Source organism: Falco cherrug, chromosome 1 (genome assembly GCF_023634085.1).
Source record: "Falco cherrug isolate bFalChe1 chromosome 1, bFalChe1.pri, whole genome shotgun sequence".
In the NCBI taxonomy this organism is placed as follows: domain Eukaryota; kingdom Metazoa; phylum Chordata; class Aves; order Falconiformes; family Falconidae; genus Falco; species Falco cherrug.
In genome coordinates this window covers 105,084,339-105,101,291 of record NC_073697.1, presented here as the reverse complement: position 1 = coordinate 105,101,291, position 16,953 = coordinate 105,084,339, and the positions used below count along the sequence as shown (strand labels likewise).

Below are 16,953 nucleotides of genomic sequence, written 5' to 3'. Positions count from 1 at the left end.
ATGGGGGGAAGCACCTGGCCATCCCCCCATCCCCTCCCCCCCCCCCCCCATTCCATTAACCTGCCTGCACAAACCACCATAAAACTCCCTCCCTTCCCCCAGAGAGGGGCTCGCTGCAGCACTCGTGGCACAGCCCAGCAAACAATTGGTTTTGCCACTTTTTTTTTTTTTTTTTTTTGCTCAACATCATTCTGGACTGAATTGCAGCTGGTGCTGACCCAACTCCTGGGACACGTATAAGAGCCGACCTACGGGGGTTTGTAAGACTGAACCCCTCAAAAGCAAAGCCCCAAAGTTGTAACATCAATTAAAAAAAAAAAAAAAAAAACAACACAAAAAACTACAAGATACTGCTTTTAAATCCAAACAGCATTTTCTCCCCTTCCCTGCCAAGACGAGGAACCTGCTCACTCTCACCCCTCCAAAAGCTGATATTTGCTGATACTTTAATAGAAATGTTTCAATCGATAGATGCGTTTTAATTGATCCTGCTGCCACCTGTAGCCGCGCCACAGTGCCAGAGCTGGGCTGTGGAATTACAGCTCAGGAAAACCCAAACTCTGCAAGCTGGCTGCCCCAAGGTGGGGGCCAAAGTGAGCCCCTCCATCCTAAAAGCGCAGAGGTCGGGAGGGGTGGGATTGGGGTTTTTTTTCTCCATTTGTTTGTTTTCTGGAGGAAATACCTCTGCCATGGCAAACCTTTGTGAAATCCGAAAGTTTGAATATGGCATCTTAACCCTTCTCCCATCTGCTGGGAAATAAAATCAGGCTGGTGTATCCGCAGGGCAGCACATCCTCCAACCCCGACCCGCATGGGCGCTAATGAGCTGCTTTTCAACTCAATTAACTCAAACTGAGATTCCTATTAATAATTTCTTTTGCAGAACTCCTTGCCCCGGCTGACCTGGCTCCCCCCACACACACACTTGCTTTTTCTGGTATCTGTTCTCAGAGCACAGTCTATTTTCAGCAGTCCTCTTGGATGGGGTTTCATGGAAAATGAAGTCTACACTGCCCTTAGTTTAGATTATATCAGAAGAAAAAAATTTCTGTAGGATAGAAAAGATCTGTTCTTCTGGATGGGAAAAAAAGGGCAAGTTGGACAATTAATACTTTTCATGGATGAATTCTCTGGGGATCACACATCTCTGTGTAGTTGAAGCAGTTCCTTTCCTGGAGCGAGATACTCAAAGATCCCTGGAAACATCAGTCCCATCCAGGCTTTTTCCATCACCTCCTTCTGACTAGGTATAATATCTGTGTGCATGTCTATAAGGATGAAATATTATATATATGTATATATACGTGACACCTATACACATTTGTGCACAAGGATAAAATCATATCTCTATATATGTATATATACAGAGATACCGATATACATTTATACCAAAAAGGGGTGGAAAAGGGAAGAATAATTTGAATTAGGCCTTTACAGATCAAAAAGGAGCCCCAGAACATGCCTGAGCTGGCACCGCACAGCAGCTCCATCTTCTCCCGGCTCACGGCAGGACTCCCCTCCGGAGAGGAGTGGATCCAAACGCTGCTGCTCCACCAATGGGGCTTCCACCTACCTGCCAGCAACAGAAGGTGCCTGATCCCCAAAGCATGCAAAAGCCCAGAAAACCTGAAGAAACCCAAAGGATGGGGTGCCCCAAGGGGAATCCTCTGCGGTGGCCGGAGCAGGGACACAGCTCCATCACTTCCCCTCTCCCACCCCGCACTGCTGAGCTGGCTGTTTTTTGGTGTTATTTTTCCACTCACTCCCCACATTTTCCTTATTTTAGCCCTTCTGTTGACTTGGAGGCTGCAAAATGGAAAAAAGAAAAGTGCAAACAGGCAAATAAAGGGAGGGTTATCCCGACCTCAGCTGCCAGTCTCCCAGGGATGAGTGCTGCCTGCTCGGCAGAATCCTGCTGAGCTGACGTTTCACAGGGCAAATCCCTTGGGATTCAGCCACTGCTGGCTGCAGGGGAAGGGCCGGAGTCACTGCTCAGCTCATTTGAGTTCCTCCTCGAGGATCTCTGTGTTTTCACTCCCCGTGGTGAAGGAAGCAGAAGAGAGAATCTCCCCCGCCCACGCACCCCTCCCAAAAAATAACTGATTTTTATCAGCACCAAATGCAAGAAAAACTGTTTCCAAAGCAGAAGGAGGAAAAAACAAAACAACCACCCCCCACCCATACTGAAGCAAATATACAACATACAAAACACAGCCCTTGCTTTGCTCTGAGGGTGGCTCTGCAAGGACTCCAGGGATTTTCTCCAACAAAATGCAGCGGGGAAGCGTGCTGGCCATCCATCCATCCCCCCAGGAGGACATGGACCAGTTGTGGGGACTAGTCCCAGCACCGCCTCCCCACCCAGCTCCCCGGAGCAGTATGGCCACGGCTGGTGCCTTTGGGGATGCTCTGGAGCTGGTTTCACCGGGATGGAGAAAACGCATCAGCCCCGGGGCTGCCCCCAGCCCTGCATCCCCCACCAGCACAATGCAACCCTTCGGTCCCAATTAACTCCCATCCCTTCCCCGACCACCCCACCCACCCCCCCCCATCCCCCCCCGCGCGCTGGTTTAAAATACACAGAGTGGCTAAATAGCAGGAAACACCCAAAGCAAAAATACCACGGACAGGAACCCAGGGGCACTGGGGACACGCAAGAGCAAGGAGCGGATTTCCTCCCCCAAACATCACACCTCCAACGGTGACCCTGCCACGCGGCTAGGCTGGGCCACCAGCGCCGTGTCACCCGTCCTCGAGTGCCTTCACCCTTCAGCATGCATCTGTCAGCTCTTGACAGGGGAAAAAACATCTGTTTATTGTCTGTGGCTTGTTTCCACTCCATAAAGGGGTCTTTTATTCAAAGGTGTCCCACGATGACTTGAAAATGTTAGTGTGGGGTAAAAAAAATGGGTTTTTATATATAGATAGATATATATATACACCCATACATATATACACATGCAAACTTAATCGGGAGACAGATATATACAAAAAAATACCTCAAACAGGACATTTTCTATATATATATAAATCTCAAATGGGTTCATGTGGGAACACAGGTGACGAAGCCAGGACCTGCGTTAGCACATCCAGCAGATTGCTGAACCTTTACATTTTAGGAGCGTTTTGAGGAGCGCAGCAGACACCTACACTTAGGGGTACTACAGATCTAGACTTCCAAAAACGGTACAAAATTTCAGGTTTCAGCCATGGTGGGTCACCAAGAGATGCCACCAAGAGATGCCACAGCATGCCCCGAAGAAGCCTGATGCCCGGGGAAGCGCCGGAGCAGGCGGCACACGGGCACCAACCATGTCCTGGAAGGTAGGTGGGATCACCACCGAACCGCAGCCTGACCTTGGGCTCACCACCTCTGCGGGTGAGAAAGAGAAAAAGCTTTTACAGAGTGATAACAAGCAGCCAAACCTCAAAAACTGGGAGGTTCCCACAGAAATTCAGCAAATACGAGTTATACACACACGAGAGCTTAATCGCTGGCAAGGATTAATTCAACTCCAACCCAACCCTCCTTTCATGAGATGGCTGGCTCAACTCAGGCAAGTCACCCACCAAGCCACGGTGTGGAAATGACCTGCTAGCACTAATTGCACTAATCCCAACAGGAATAACGAGTCTTCTGTCCCAGCACCGCTCATCACCACCCACGTGGTCATTGCTCGGCCGCCAGCGGAGCAGGCAGCTGCCGGCAGCCCTGCCTGTGAGGGGTTAACCACCCACGGAGGAGCCTCTGGTGCACGCTCACGTCATGGAAATACTCAAGTAACCACAATTTTCTCTATTGCTTTTTGGCTCCAGTTCTTCAACATTTCTACACTTCCAGCCCAGATCTCTGCTACCTGTTTTCCAGCGAGGTAATTGGTACGGACAGCAGCTCAACCAAGCAGTTGGCAATTATTTTTTTTTTAATATAGGTTACTGTTATACTTTCTACCTCCAATACTATCAACACTGAGATACAAAAAAAGATTGTGAGTCACAATACCAGGAAAAAAAATAATTAAAAAAATGCAGATGCACAATAATAAATGGAGGTGGGCTGGGGGGGTGGTGCTTTCTGGGTATTAATAGCGCACCAGGTTGGACTGAGCCCCAGACAGCTCTGTCCTGCTGCTGCCTGCCCACCCACAGCACCCATGGGCTCCTCTCCTCCATTCCTCCACCCCTCCCAGCTTTCCCAGTCCTCCCAGTCTTCCCAGCATCAGCTGTTTCTCCTGCCCAAGGTGCACTACCCTCCTTGCCTTCACTCCATCTGAGATGCCATGGGAGGTCATCCATGAGTGCTATGTGAGAACCAGGGAAGGGGAGTGGAAAAAAGGGAAAAAAGAAAAGGAGAGACAAAAAGTCAAGCAGAAAGCCCCATCCCTCACCTGATAATCACAACCTGCCTTAATATTTCCACCCTGTAATTGAGACCACAAGTGCCAGCAACGCTCCCGGGAAATATCCCAGCAGCTTGGCTCCCGGTCCCCATCCCGCTCTCAAGCATCCCCCCCCTCTGGACCGCTCTGCCAGCCGGTTCCTGACCTTAAGACACATCAAACCAGCCCAGGAGACAAGCTGGTCCTCACCCTGATGCCGCTGCTGGGCACGATCAGCAAAGCGAGGCTGGGAGGGAGCACTGCCTGCTGCCCAGGGCTGCCCAAGCGCCCTGATGGGCTTTTCCCGGGGGGAAAAAATACTGAATCGGAGTTTTAGAGCACCCTTGTGGAATGTCAACACCCAGGTGCCTAGCCTTACCTGCCAAAAGGTTTGCCATTCTGCTTTTACTGCCCTGAATTCCCCGTGAAGCATAGCTTAGGTGTGGCTTTTAACATCTTAACACTCCCTTTAACAGCCCCGAAAACATTAATGGGGATGGGGCATCAGTGACCCATCAGGTGAGCTCGATGTACCAAGAGAAAAGACTTTGTGGCTGGTCAGACACAGCAATGCCTCGCAGGGAGGAGCCCCTTCCCCAGGACCAGCTGGGCGAGAGGCACAAGGTGCAAAATCTCAACATCTGGCTCATAGCTTACAAAGAATAACCCTAAAAAAAAAAAATATTCTGGAGGGGCATCAGCATCCCAGCTGGCTCTGCAAATGCTGCGTGTAGGACAAAAATCAAAACTGGCTCCTCCAGAGGTCTGAACGTATCAAAGTGTCAAACCACCTCATTTTTCAGGACTGTGAAAACGAAAGCATCTCAGGGTGGCTTGCAGCCCTGCGAGGTTTCTGCTGCCTTTCAATAATCCGTTGGGATCCCAGTTGCAGATCACGGAAGGGCAAAGGGAATGCCGGTCCCAGGAGAGGTTTCATGCACCAGGGAGGGCATGGGCTGCACTCACCCCAGCTCTCAAGTGCTGCCCAGGGCAGCTCTCAGCCCCAGAAAATAACAATCACCTGCTGTAAGTTGCCCGAAGCTGCGTACACTCAGCCCTGCTGTGTGCCAGCACCTGCAATTGTGGGTACCCAGCAAGGATGTCCTGCAGGGTCCGTGCCAGGAGCATCGCCTGGGCTGTGGATGTGCCAGGACAGACCCACCTGCAGGACAGGGCTGATTTAGCCACAGCCAGGAGCCTCCTGCTTTCACACCATCCCTTCTGCAGGAAGAGATCAAATGCAGAGGGAAAAGGCAGCGACTTGGATGCTTCTCAAAAATTAAAATTCTCCTCGGTGGGAAGAAAGCAAGAGCAACACCAGGCATCAGATGATGCTTTCTACTCAAGAAAAAAAGGTTTGAGGGGAAGCTTTAAAAAGAAGAAAAAAAGACAAAACTCAACTGACTTGCAACATAAATATCAATAGTGTTTTGCAGAGGTTTACCCTGGAGGGAGATGGCCAGAGAAACATGGCTCGACAGCTTCAGATCAGATCTGGCCATTAGAAAAGGCTTAAAACACGCAGGGAGACCGACACCACTGAAAAAGCAAAGAGCAGATGTGCGGCCATGCGCTGATGGCTGGAGCAGGGATCAAAATAGGCACCTGAAAGCCTGGGAAGGGGATGAGCCTGCAGGAAGGGCGATGTTCGGATGCTAATGGTGTTTTTAGGGGACCCGCTCCAGCGCCTTTCTGGGAACAGCGCATCCCAAGCCAGCATCCAGGCACACGCAGCACACCCGACTCCTCCTAAATCAGCCTTTTCTAGCACCAGATCTGCTACCCCCAGCTTTAAAACCAGCAAGGAAATAAAAATGTTAATGAAGTAACTTGTGCCATAGGGGAGGCCAACCCCTTGCCCCCCCAGCACAGCCCCTGCCTCTCCTTCCCCTGGAAATTTCCCCCCCTCCGCCACACCCCGTTCCTGCAGCATTTGAAGGGCAGACATCAGGTTTTCTCTGAACACTGCTCTTTATTCACGATTTTTTTAAAAAATAGATGTGAGAGCAGGTAACCTCAGAGGATGGCACAGGGATGAAAATCCCAAGTTTCTTCTTGTCCAATTAGAAAAATTTTGTGTAGTCTCTCCCCAGATTTGACAGTGTTCACAAGGTTTCAATGCCTCAGCATTTCTCCTAAGGGAAAGGATTTGGAGGAGGAGGAAAAAAAAAAAGCCCGTAACATGTTTATGAATCAGACTGTTAAGCGTGTGTTTCGGGGGTGGAAGAGGTGGGCGATGCGCAGAGGAACAGAGAGCAGAGTTAGATGAGTCAGAAAACGCTGCTTTTCCTCTCCTTACCGGCATCTCAAATATTTCAGCATGAAATAGAAGTTTTGGTTTTTTTTCATTGTCAAGAGAGAGTCGGAGCGTAACCTTGGCTGGTTAGAAACTGCCGGCAGCTCATCTGATGTTAAGTAACGCACCGCAATTAAGAGTACGCACCAGGGCGCGTGCATGCACACGCACGTGCCGCCCTGAGTATAGGCTGGGAAAAGGATGGGAATAAATAATGTATCAGTGGGGTTTTGCTGCTGCTTCTAGCAAAACAGGGGCTTGCACACATGCTCACACCAAAGAGCAGAAAGCTCCTCGTGAACGAGCCTCGGTGGGTTTGGAGAGAGCTGCAACACATCACCGGCTGGATTTGGGCTCGCGGACATCTCCTCCTCCTCCTCCTGCCCAGGTAGGCTGGGGCACACATGGTCAAAAATACATGCAAGAGCTGCAAGATGCTGAAATAAATCTTACAAAGGTGTAGAGAGGTGCGGTAGGAAAGAAAAGCCGATTTACTTGTGGGCTTTGAGATCACCCAGTGCTGAAGGTGGCTTGAACACTTAAACCACCCATCACGTAAATACCGTTATCCGTGCAGCGGGGCACGGGAAGCTTCGAAGAGCATTGGGTACCACGCTGGGGATCAGTCCCAAGAGCGGTAAGGGTAAAGAGGATGGGTGAGACCCCGAGGAGGGCTGGTGGGCAGGGGCTGGCGGTTCCAACTGCAGACGGCAGCAGGGCTTCTGCTTCCGAGTCAGAAGAGATGAAATGCAAGAAGAGATAAACACCCCTATGCTGCAAACAGCCCGGCACTTGACTCTGCTGACATTCACAGTCCATTTAGGTTAGCGATGAAGCAAATAAAATTATGCATATGCATTAACACTAGCAATATCTTGCCTGAAATGTATGCTCACTTACACATGGAAATCCGTTTAGAGAGAGAAATCAGAGCTATATTCAAAACAGAAATATCACTTGACTCTCCATGGGGCAACTCCTGTTTTCATCTGCCATTCTTTGGCAAAACCAAAATAATTTCATCAAAATCATGCCCCTGGTTTTACGTCTAGAAAGAAAAATGTTTGTATCCCTGCACCCTCCTGCTCAGTCTATTATAAAATAAGAGATGCGCATTTTTGGCTTTTGTATTTATTTTTTTTTAAAGCTGTTGTGGTCTAAAAGCAACCTGTGGAGCTTGGTGCTGGCAGCGGGGAGGAGGTTTAGGGAAACGCCTGCCGGGCACACGAGGAGCATCCAAAGCTTGTATTAGTTAAAATTAACTTTGGAGATTCAGGAGCCTTTTAAGAATCATCATGGTGAGACATAAACATTCTGCAGCTTCTCCAGTTTCCTTGGCAAATGAAATGGCCATGCTGACAGCACCGATGACAGATCTGAAACTAGAACATGAGCTCTTCCTAACGGAGAAATATCTTCTTCCAGCCCAGTAATCTATATCTCACTGCTTGGCTGCCAAGCCACGAACTGGAGATATTAAATAATCAGTATTGCTCTCTGTTTCCTCCTGCAAATGTAAATGCGAGCACTGGAACTGAAAAAGCAATTCTAGGCTGCAAAAAAAATACACACACCCCACCTCCAAATACATATTTTTAATATAAAACACACCAACGGCCACTGCTTCTCACTTCACGCTGGAGCTCATTGCAGCTATTATTTTTTAAAATGCATCAACACAATAAATAAATTTTAAAAAAAGCAGCAGAGAGCAGCTCTCTGAAGTATGTTGGGAAGCAGTTTTTAAGAAAGATGGTGTATTTTAGATTGCGATTCACAACCACACCGGCAGTTTGGTTTCAGGTTTAAAAGGAAATGAATGAATATGAGAGAGGAGGGTGCAAAACCGAATCTAGCTGGAGCTGAAGGTCTGCTCTGCGCTTCAAGCCACGCAATATTTGAATTTTCTTCCCCCTTCTGCGCGAGCTCAAGTCACCCAACTGCCTTGCATTTCCGCTGCCGGAGACGAACTTAAGCCTAAATTAAATGCAGTTTAATACAGGCCATCGTCAGGACCTGTGCTCCAGCACAAGCCCGGCTCACCGTCCCATGCTGCTCCCCATGCCACCCACCCCCGGAGTAGCTCCCCCAAACAGGGCACCCATGGGTGCTCCAGTGCAGCTGAGGTCGGCTCCTGCTGCCTCACACAACCTGCAAGTTTGTGCCGTGCTGGGAAAAAGGCTCTTTGCTTAACACCGAGGTTTAAACCCAAGCAAACTGCACAGGTTCCCACTCTACATGATTTTAAGCTGTGCTAACCTGTCCGCATCTCATCCCCATCATGAGAAAAATACAAATACCGCACCGAGATTGCAAAAATTCAGAATTCTTAAAAATCTTTGACCACATTTCAACTGATGGCTGCACCTGCTTTCAACGTCCATGCACAGCACTCCAAGAGTGCTCTGCTCGGAAGGCAAAAGCCACGGGACATCCCAAAGGCAGAAGCTCTTGCGAACTGACAGCCTGTAAGACACCCAGCACTGGGCTGTATGGGAAGCAAAACCGTAGAGAGAGGCAAGCACAGAGCCGTTGCTTGCAAGAGGGGGAAGGAAGAAGCAAAAAACCAAGACAACAAACTAATTGCCACCACTAACCCTTTGCTTTGCACCTACGTCACACATTCGAGCTACCTTTTTCAAGGCAGAGAGCCCGGTGCCACCGAGCAGCCAACGTGCCTGACTCAGCGACGATGATTCACTTGGGCAAACAGGAGGACAAAGCCACCACGAGCCCCACAACGGCGATGCCTGTAGGTGACACGCTGCTGCACGGTACAGAACACCCACCATCCCCACGCTCCCCTGGGGCCGAGGGATAGCATAGAAACGTTGGGAGCAATTATACCTTGAAATCAGACTGAGCACCTGGTTGCGAAGGATGTGTTTTGCATTCAGCCCCCCAAGCAGAGGGGTTGCCCCCCTCCCAGCTAACCAGATGGGTTGCCCTCCTCCAAAATCAGGAGAGGTGTGATGCTCCATGGCTTATACCTCCTGCCCAGCGCTCCGTGGAAAAGCCCCCAAATCCAGCACTGACCACGCTGGCTCAGGCAGCAGAGCAGGAGCTGCCTGGTACGGGGAGCGCAGGCGGGATGGGGACCCCAAGTGCAGCCCAGCACATGGGGCTGCTGCTCGCAGGGCTCGTCTGGAGGAGGCACAGCCCCCCCAGCCCCGGCCAACACTGAACCCTCAGGACCCTGGCAACGCAGAACCCCCAGCCCCGGCCAACGCGGAACCCAGGACACTGGCCAATGCAGACCCCCCAGTCCCAGCCAATGTAGAACCCTCAAGACCCCGGCCAATGCGGAACCCCCACCCCAGCCCCGGCCAACGCGGAACCCCCAGCCCCGCGAACAGAGATGCGGGCAGCAGCAACGCTGCCAGCATCCAACCGGGCTTCCCGAGCCTCATCCCCACGGCTCCAGCGAAAAGCAGCTGCAAGAAGCCCCCGGCCAGGGGAGCCCCCACGTTTGTCTCCCCACAGAACTTCAGGAGGGGACCTGCCGCCCCGAAGCACTGGGGCAAGCTCACCTGAAGCCCCCCGCTCCCACCCTGGGGGTTAAGGGCCCCCCTCCTGCCACAGCCCCCACAACCAAAGTCACCCCTCGCTGGGTGGGTTCAGGCACCCCAGTGAGCCCCCCCTGCACTTATAAACCCCGAGTTTAATAATTCCCCTTATCCAACCCAGAAGATGCCAGCTGCTGGAAGAGGGCTCCCAGGCCAGCGCAGCGGGACCCCAGCTCACCCCCCTGGCACCCCACGTGTCCCCCTGCCACCCTGTGTCCATCCCCCCCACCTCCCCAGCAGCACCTACAGCCCCCCTGGCCCATCTCAGCCCCCTGCCACCCCGTGTGTCCCCCTGCCACCCTGCGTCCATCCCCTGCCCCATCTCAGCCCCCTGCCACCCCGTGTGTCCCCCTGCCACCCTGCGTCCATCCCCTGCCCCATCTCAGCCCCCTGCCACCCCGTGTGTCCCCCTGCCACCCTGTGTCCATCCACCACCACCCCAGCACTCTCGCCCCTCCCCGCCGCCACCCCCCGGCGCTGGGGCTTCCCTCTGTCACCCACAGGCAACGGGGGAACCCCCCCCCCTTCCTGGCGACACATCCGTGTCCCTCCCGCTCCCAGACGCTCCGCCACAGGAATTAATGCCCCGCTAATTGCCAGCGCCGCCCGGCCGCCCACATCCCCGGTAATTAGCCCTTAATGAACGCCGGGAAATGCTCCCCTAACCAACAGGTGCCGCCCGCAACCCCCGGGGCGGGGGGCTCCGGGCAGCACCCCAATCCCTCCCGGTGCCTGTCCCGGCGGGATGCCGGTGTGTGCCCCTGAGGGGGGTGTCCCCCTCCCGGGGTGGGGTGCCCCCCCCACCCCCCGGCAGCACCCCCCGCCCCGTCCCGCCGCACTGACCATTGGGGCCGTACCGCTCCCGGCTGCGGCGGACCTGCTCGGGGCTGAGCCCGCAGCTCTCGGTGACGCCGAAGCGGCGCAGGACGTCGAGCACGGGCAGGCTGTGCGCTGCCTCCATGCCCCGGCCGGCCCGGCCCGGCTGCGCGGCGCCCCGCACCCTGGGGCACACGGCTGCGCTCGCACGGCGCCGCTCCGCGCCTCGCCGCCCGCCCCGGGGCCGACCCCCGCCGGGACCGCCCCGCCCCCTGGGGCCGCCCCGCCCCCGGACCCGCCCCCCAGCCCCGCCCCGCCCCAGCGCCGCCCCCCGCCGGGCAGCGGGCCGGGGTCCCCCCGCGAGCCGTGCCTTGCAGCGCGAGCGGCGCCCCGCCCAAGGCGCCCCACACCCTTTTGTTTTAATATTTCTGAAAATTTTAATATTTCTGAAATTTTTAATATTTCTGGGGGGTTTAATTATTTCTGAATTTTTAAATATTTGGGGGGGGTTAATATTTTCGAACTTTTTATTATTTCGGAATTTTAAAATATTTTGATTTTTTAAAATATTTTGGAACTTTTTATTATTTCGGAACTTTTTAATAGTTTGGGATTTCTTAATACTTATGATTTTTTAATATTTCTGAATTTCTTATTTTTTCTGATTTTTTTTATATTTTGGGGTTTATTAATATTTTTGGATTTTTTAATGTTTCTGGATTTTTTACCATTTCTGATTTTTTTTCTATATTCCTGATTGGGTTTATTATTTCGGAATTTTTTAATATTTCGGGATGTTTTAATATCTCTGATGTTTTTTAATATTTCTGAATTTTTACTCTTTCTGAAATTTTTATTCTTTCTGATTTTTATATATATTTTGGAGGGGTTTATTATTTCTGAAATTTTTAATATTTTGGAACTTTTTATTATTTTAGAATTTTTTATTATTTTGGAACTTTTTAATATTTTGGAGTTTTTTAATATTTCTGGAATTTAAAATATTTCGGAATTTTTTTATTTCTGATTTTTTTATTATTTCTGATTTTTTAATATTCTGGAATTTCTTAATATTTCGGAATTTCAAAAAGTTTTAATGTGTCAGATTTTTTATCTTTCTGATTTTTCTTATTATTTCTGAATTTTTTATTATTTATGAACTTTTTCCTATTTCTGAATTATTCCCAACTTGTGGGCAGTGATGCTGGCGGCCAGGGAACCCAGGGAACTCCCCCCGGCTGCTGGGGGGGTGCGGGGGGCGCGGGGTGCCCAGGGCAGGTGGCCACCGCGGGATGGGGGGCAGTGCCCGATGGCGGTGGTGGCCCTGCAATTACCAACCCTGCCTGGCACTAATTAACCCCCCCAACTGGGCCGCGCTGCCCGCAGTCTCCCAAACGGGGAAGGGCACATGTCCCGGCAGCGAGGCGCGGGCTGGCGGGGGGCAAGACCCGAGCCCCCACCTCACAGTGCGTCCCCCGACACCCCGGCCGTCGCGCTGTGTGCTCGGCGCCCCCAGCCCCAGGGTGCCAGGCCACGGGCTCACTGCGGAGCCCCCGCTGCGGCTGGGGGTTTGGGGGCCCCGCAGTACGGCAGGGCCGGCCGCGCCCCCGCTCAGCACCCCCAGAACCGCCACGGGCTGCCTCGGCGACGGCTTCTGGCAGCCACCAAACTGTTCCGGCTGCCCCAGCAGCAGCAACGCGAGGGGGTCCCCTGAGGTGGGGAAGGAGGGTTGTCCCCAGTCCACTCCCCCACGCATCTGCAGGACTTTTCCACCCAGCCGGGCCCTTTGCTCCAGCAGCGTTTCCATGACTTGGCCAAAACCCGCTGGGGGTGACTGTGACCCCTGTTAATGCTTGTTTCTGACTTTTCAGGTACTTCCAGTTTTCCCGCTGCTGGAAGAAGCGTGCTGCTGGTGGCAACTGGAACCTGAGGAGGGAGAGGGGAGCTGGATGGGGGTGAGGAACCCAACTTGTGTGGGAAGGTGGCCGGAGCAGAGGTGGGAGATGGCCAGGAGCACGAGGACATGGCAGCAGCCATCTTGGGGAGCAGCTCCAGCTTCTGTCTTTGTCGATTCATTTATAGAAAACATGTTGGAGCTCCTACTGGAGCGGAGATCCTGAGGGAAGTGTAGGCTCTTTTTTTTTTTGTTAATCATTGTTATCTTTTTTTTTTATTATTCTCATTTCACTGCAGCCGACGGGGCAGGAGGCAGAGGGGGGCTCTGGCTGCGCTGCAGCCCGGTGGGCCCCCCCGAGCGGTGCTGCCAGCCGAGGTCTGGCCCCACTTCAAACTCTATCCTATTCATCTGCCTCTTGTGACCATCTGGGGGGGGAAAGCGGTGTTTCTGCTGCTGACCCTCCCCCGGGGCATTAGTGCTGCCCTCAGCCAGGACCTGCCCCAGGGCGCACGGGGCTGAGCGGTTCCACCAGGTGCCTGGGAGAGCCGATGCAATCTGATATTAAAATATGACGTGTTCTCCACAAGGTACACAGAGGGTTTAACGCAATGGATCAGCCCCGACACGCGGCAACTGCCCCCCGAGCAGCTGCTTTAGCCGGGGTCGGGCCGGACCCCTGTCACCCAGCCCATCACCCCGCTGGGGGCTTGCCTACAGGAGCTGCCTGGTCCTCGTCACCCTGCCCCGGGGCAAATGTGCTGCCCCTAGAGCATGGGGTTTGGAAAGAGGGTTCCTCGTGTCCTCCCGGGTGTGATTTAGGCCAGGCCTCACACCACGGGTCTTCATCTGCACCCCAGGAGAGGAGGGTCTGCTTTAATGCTCACCATGCTGATGAAGAGCAGAAGCAAGACCCCGAGGTCCAGCTGCGGGTCTGTGTATGTACCACTTGTACGAGCAACCAGGAGCCCCTCAATTCTTACCCCAACACCTCCTGACCCCTTCATCACATTCTGCCACCACGGGTCCCTCCAGCCCAGCAGTGGCTCCCCAGCAGTGACCCCCACCATGCCTGAGCCCCTACCACCGGGCAGGCACCTACGGTGTCTACCACCAGCCCCCTCCCAGTGCCAAGCACCTTGTTCAGCAGCCCCCACCGATCCCTTCTCCCAGCCCCTCATCTCAGCCACCCTTGGGGACATGCCACCTCCTGCCCGCACCGTGCCCTCAGGCAGGGCATCCCACAGCTCTGCTCGGCGCCGCGTGAAGACCCTCTCCTGTTGACCCTGCTCCTCCCAGTTTCATCGGATGATTCCAGTCTTTGTACTGGAAAAGAGCGCAAAGACGATGTCCCAGCTCCAAACATTTGACGAAGCTGGGAGCAACTGAGAACAGAATTACAAAGCAAACATCTGGCAGCCCCAGTAACAGGCAGCACCAGCCACCCCACCTATAATTAAGCAATCCATGAAAATTATTAGTGACTTGGAGCCATAAATTAGTCAGTCCAACAATGGCCACTGAGGGAAAATGGTCTGGAGTGAAAACACCCGCAATATTGCAAGCAAAGGGCCTGTGGCCACTGGAGCAAGCCAGGTTGTGGGGGGGCCGGGAGTGGGGCTCCATCCCTGGCAGCCCCCCTGGCTTGGGGGATTCCCTTCTGCAGCATGGCAGCCCTAAAACGACAGGCAAACCTCCTTTTTTATCCCGGCTTCCCCCACAGCAATAATTTTTGGAGGCAGACAAGCTTAAGAGGGTCATAAAAAAAAATAAGTGGGTTCAACACCTCCCAAGGCTCTGCAGAGATTTTTCAGATGCGGTGCGGGAGGGAGAGCAGCACCCAGCTCGTGCTGACCGAGGGCCGTACAAGGCATGGCAGCCTACAGCCGGTTTTGATTTGGATCTTGTTTCTACGAAAGGAAATGGGGAATAATTCTCCCCCAAGCTGTGGATTTACACTGCTGTGCTGCTGGGCTGGGGGCAAGGGGAGCGGGATGGCCGGAGCTGCTCCAGAGCCTGTCGGAGTCAGCAGAAAGGCTGCCAGCAGCGCTGAACCGACGCCACGCTCCTCACCCCAAGGATTTTACGATCCATGGAAGATTAATCTTTTGTCTCCACTTTGTTCCTCGGAGATGGGGAAAAAATTATGTTTGCTGGAAAGGCTGAGAGAGCAGCCTGTGTGCCGGTAACCAGCCCCCAGGCTCCAGCTCCAGCTCCGGCGTGCGAAGTAGCGATGGGTAACACAGGCTAACCGAGCCTGAGCACAGGCTAACTGCGGGTTTGAGGACTGTCAGCGGCAATTACGACTTGAAGGATGCGAGAAAATGTACAGGGCTTCCAGCCGACTGTTCCATCCTCTTCGTTTCTGCGGCAACATCATTTGGGGTCCACATCATCCATGCACCTCGCTCAGGTCAAGTTTGAATTCAGAAGGGAGTTATGAGCAGGTGATGGATGCAGGAGCCAGCCCATGGCATGTGCGTTTAACACCGTTTTGGGAATCTCGTTGCCACCCCCTGAGCTCACACACCTGGCTGCTCCAAGGAGAGCGTGACCGTAAGGAGAGCAAATTCAGGGATCGCTGCCCTGAGAAGAGGCTAATGCCACACAAGGAGATGCAAAACTCTTCTGTCAACAGCTCTCACCTTCATAAAGCGACACAGGGTTTCACACAGCTGCCCCAGCACCTTGCCCTGGCTCTGGGGCTGTCACACACAGTCATGTTAATTAATTAAAGGTGACAGTGCCGCTGCCATTTGCTATTCTGCTCCCAGGCTTCCTCCCACCGCATCCCCCCAATTCACATGCAGCAAATCCCCATCCACAGGGGAGAGTCAGGAACAACTTTTTTTTTTTTCCACAGCAGCTTAGATATTTGCTTTTCCTATGGAGAAAAAAAAAATGCTACTCCTTGAAATAACAGTTTGAGGCTCTTCTAAATGTTACACACCGGCCGACCTTTCAGAGCCAGGCTTAGGGGTTTATTTTTAATCCCCCGGCCAGGACTCCCAGCAGCTGTGGGCCAATCCTGCTCCCCAAGGGCTGGATCCAAAGAACACTGAAACATCAATCCTCACTGCCACGATGCTGGGGGCTGGCACTCCGGTATTTCCACCCTTGCTGGAAATACATACCCTCGGCTGTGCATCCTGTGCCACCCTGTGCACCTTCACGTGGTATAGGAGTGTGGTTACCATCAGGATTTGGCTTCTCAGAGCATAAAGGCAGCTGTTGAAGGTGGCAGGGAAACACCAGCCTTGCTCAGCATCCCACCGGGATGCAGGGGTTGATGTGGATTTGCAGCACGGGACTGCAGCAGTCCCAGCTCTCAGAAGCCTACCCGGGGCCATAAATGCAGAGAGATCCTGGAAACACCTGGCCAGCACAGGATTTCGAGGCAAGCAAGAGGTCACATCTAGGGAAAACAAGGAGGAACAGTTTTGTCCAAACAGCCTGTACGGACAAGGCTTTTCTGTTGGCAGGTGGCGGACGCACAGGGCAGCCGCCTTATTTTCCAGCCCTATTTCCCCCTGCAGATGGCCACGAGGAGTAGGATTCCCAGCATCAGACAATATTTACAGTTAAATAAAATATATAAAGCATATGCATTGAGGTTGCCTTCTCTTTCAGGGCTCTGTCTGTAATTAAGCTGGAAATGGGCTTTCCTGAGCACAGTGTCCCAGCAGGGGCATTACTGGAGCGATTGCCCAAGCTCTGCCAGCTGGATTTGAGTGAGGATCCCGTGGTGTTTCCAAACTCCCTAGCATCTGCCCCACAGCCATCAGCAGCACACTTAGGACCCTCTGTTTATGAATCCAGACTGATATCGGGCAATTACTATTTTTTTAAAAAAAAACAAAACAAAACCTGTATTCCAATACCTTTCAAAGGTAGAAAAGCACATTAATATCCATCGAAGGGGGAACACCGTGACTCTTGCTTTGACACTCAGATGGGTTTTTCCCTGATGCAAAATACTTCCTGGAAAAAAACCTGCCTTTG

General features: G+C 52.6%; 1 protein-coding gene across 2 annotated transcripts in view; it reads right to left on the bottom strand.

The window, feature by feature from the left end:
- Positions 1-11,305, bottom strand: part of ATP2A3 (ATPase sarcoplasmic/endoplasmic reticulum Ca2+ transporting 3) — a 58,828-nt gene extending 47,523 nt beyond the window's left edge. For both annotated transcript variants that reach the window (XM_055714710.1, XM_055714713.1), the window contains exon 1: positions 11,085-11,305. In XM_055714710.1, coding sequence (XP_055570685.1) covers positions 11,085-11,202 — 118 coding nt within the window. In that variant the 5' untranslated portion in view covers positions 11,203-11,305. The remainder of the gene's footprint in view (positions 1-11,084) is intronic.
- Between the last annotated feature and the right edge of the window lie 5,648 nt (positions 11,306-16,953).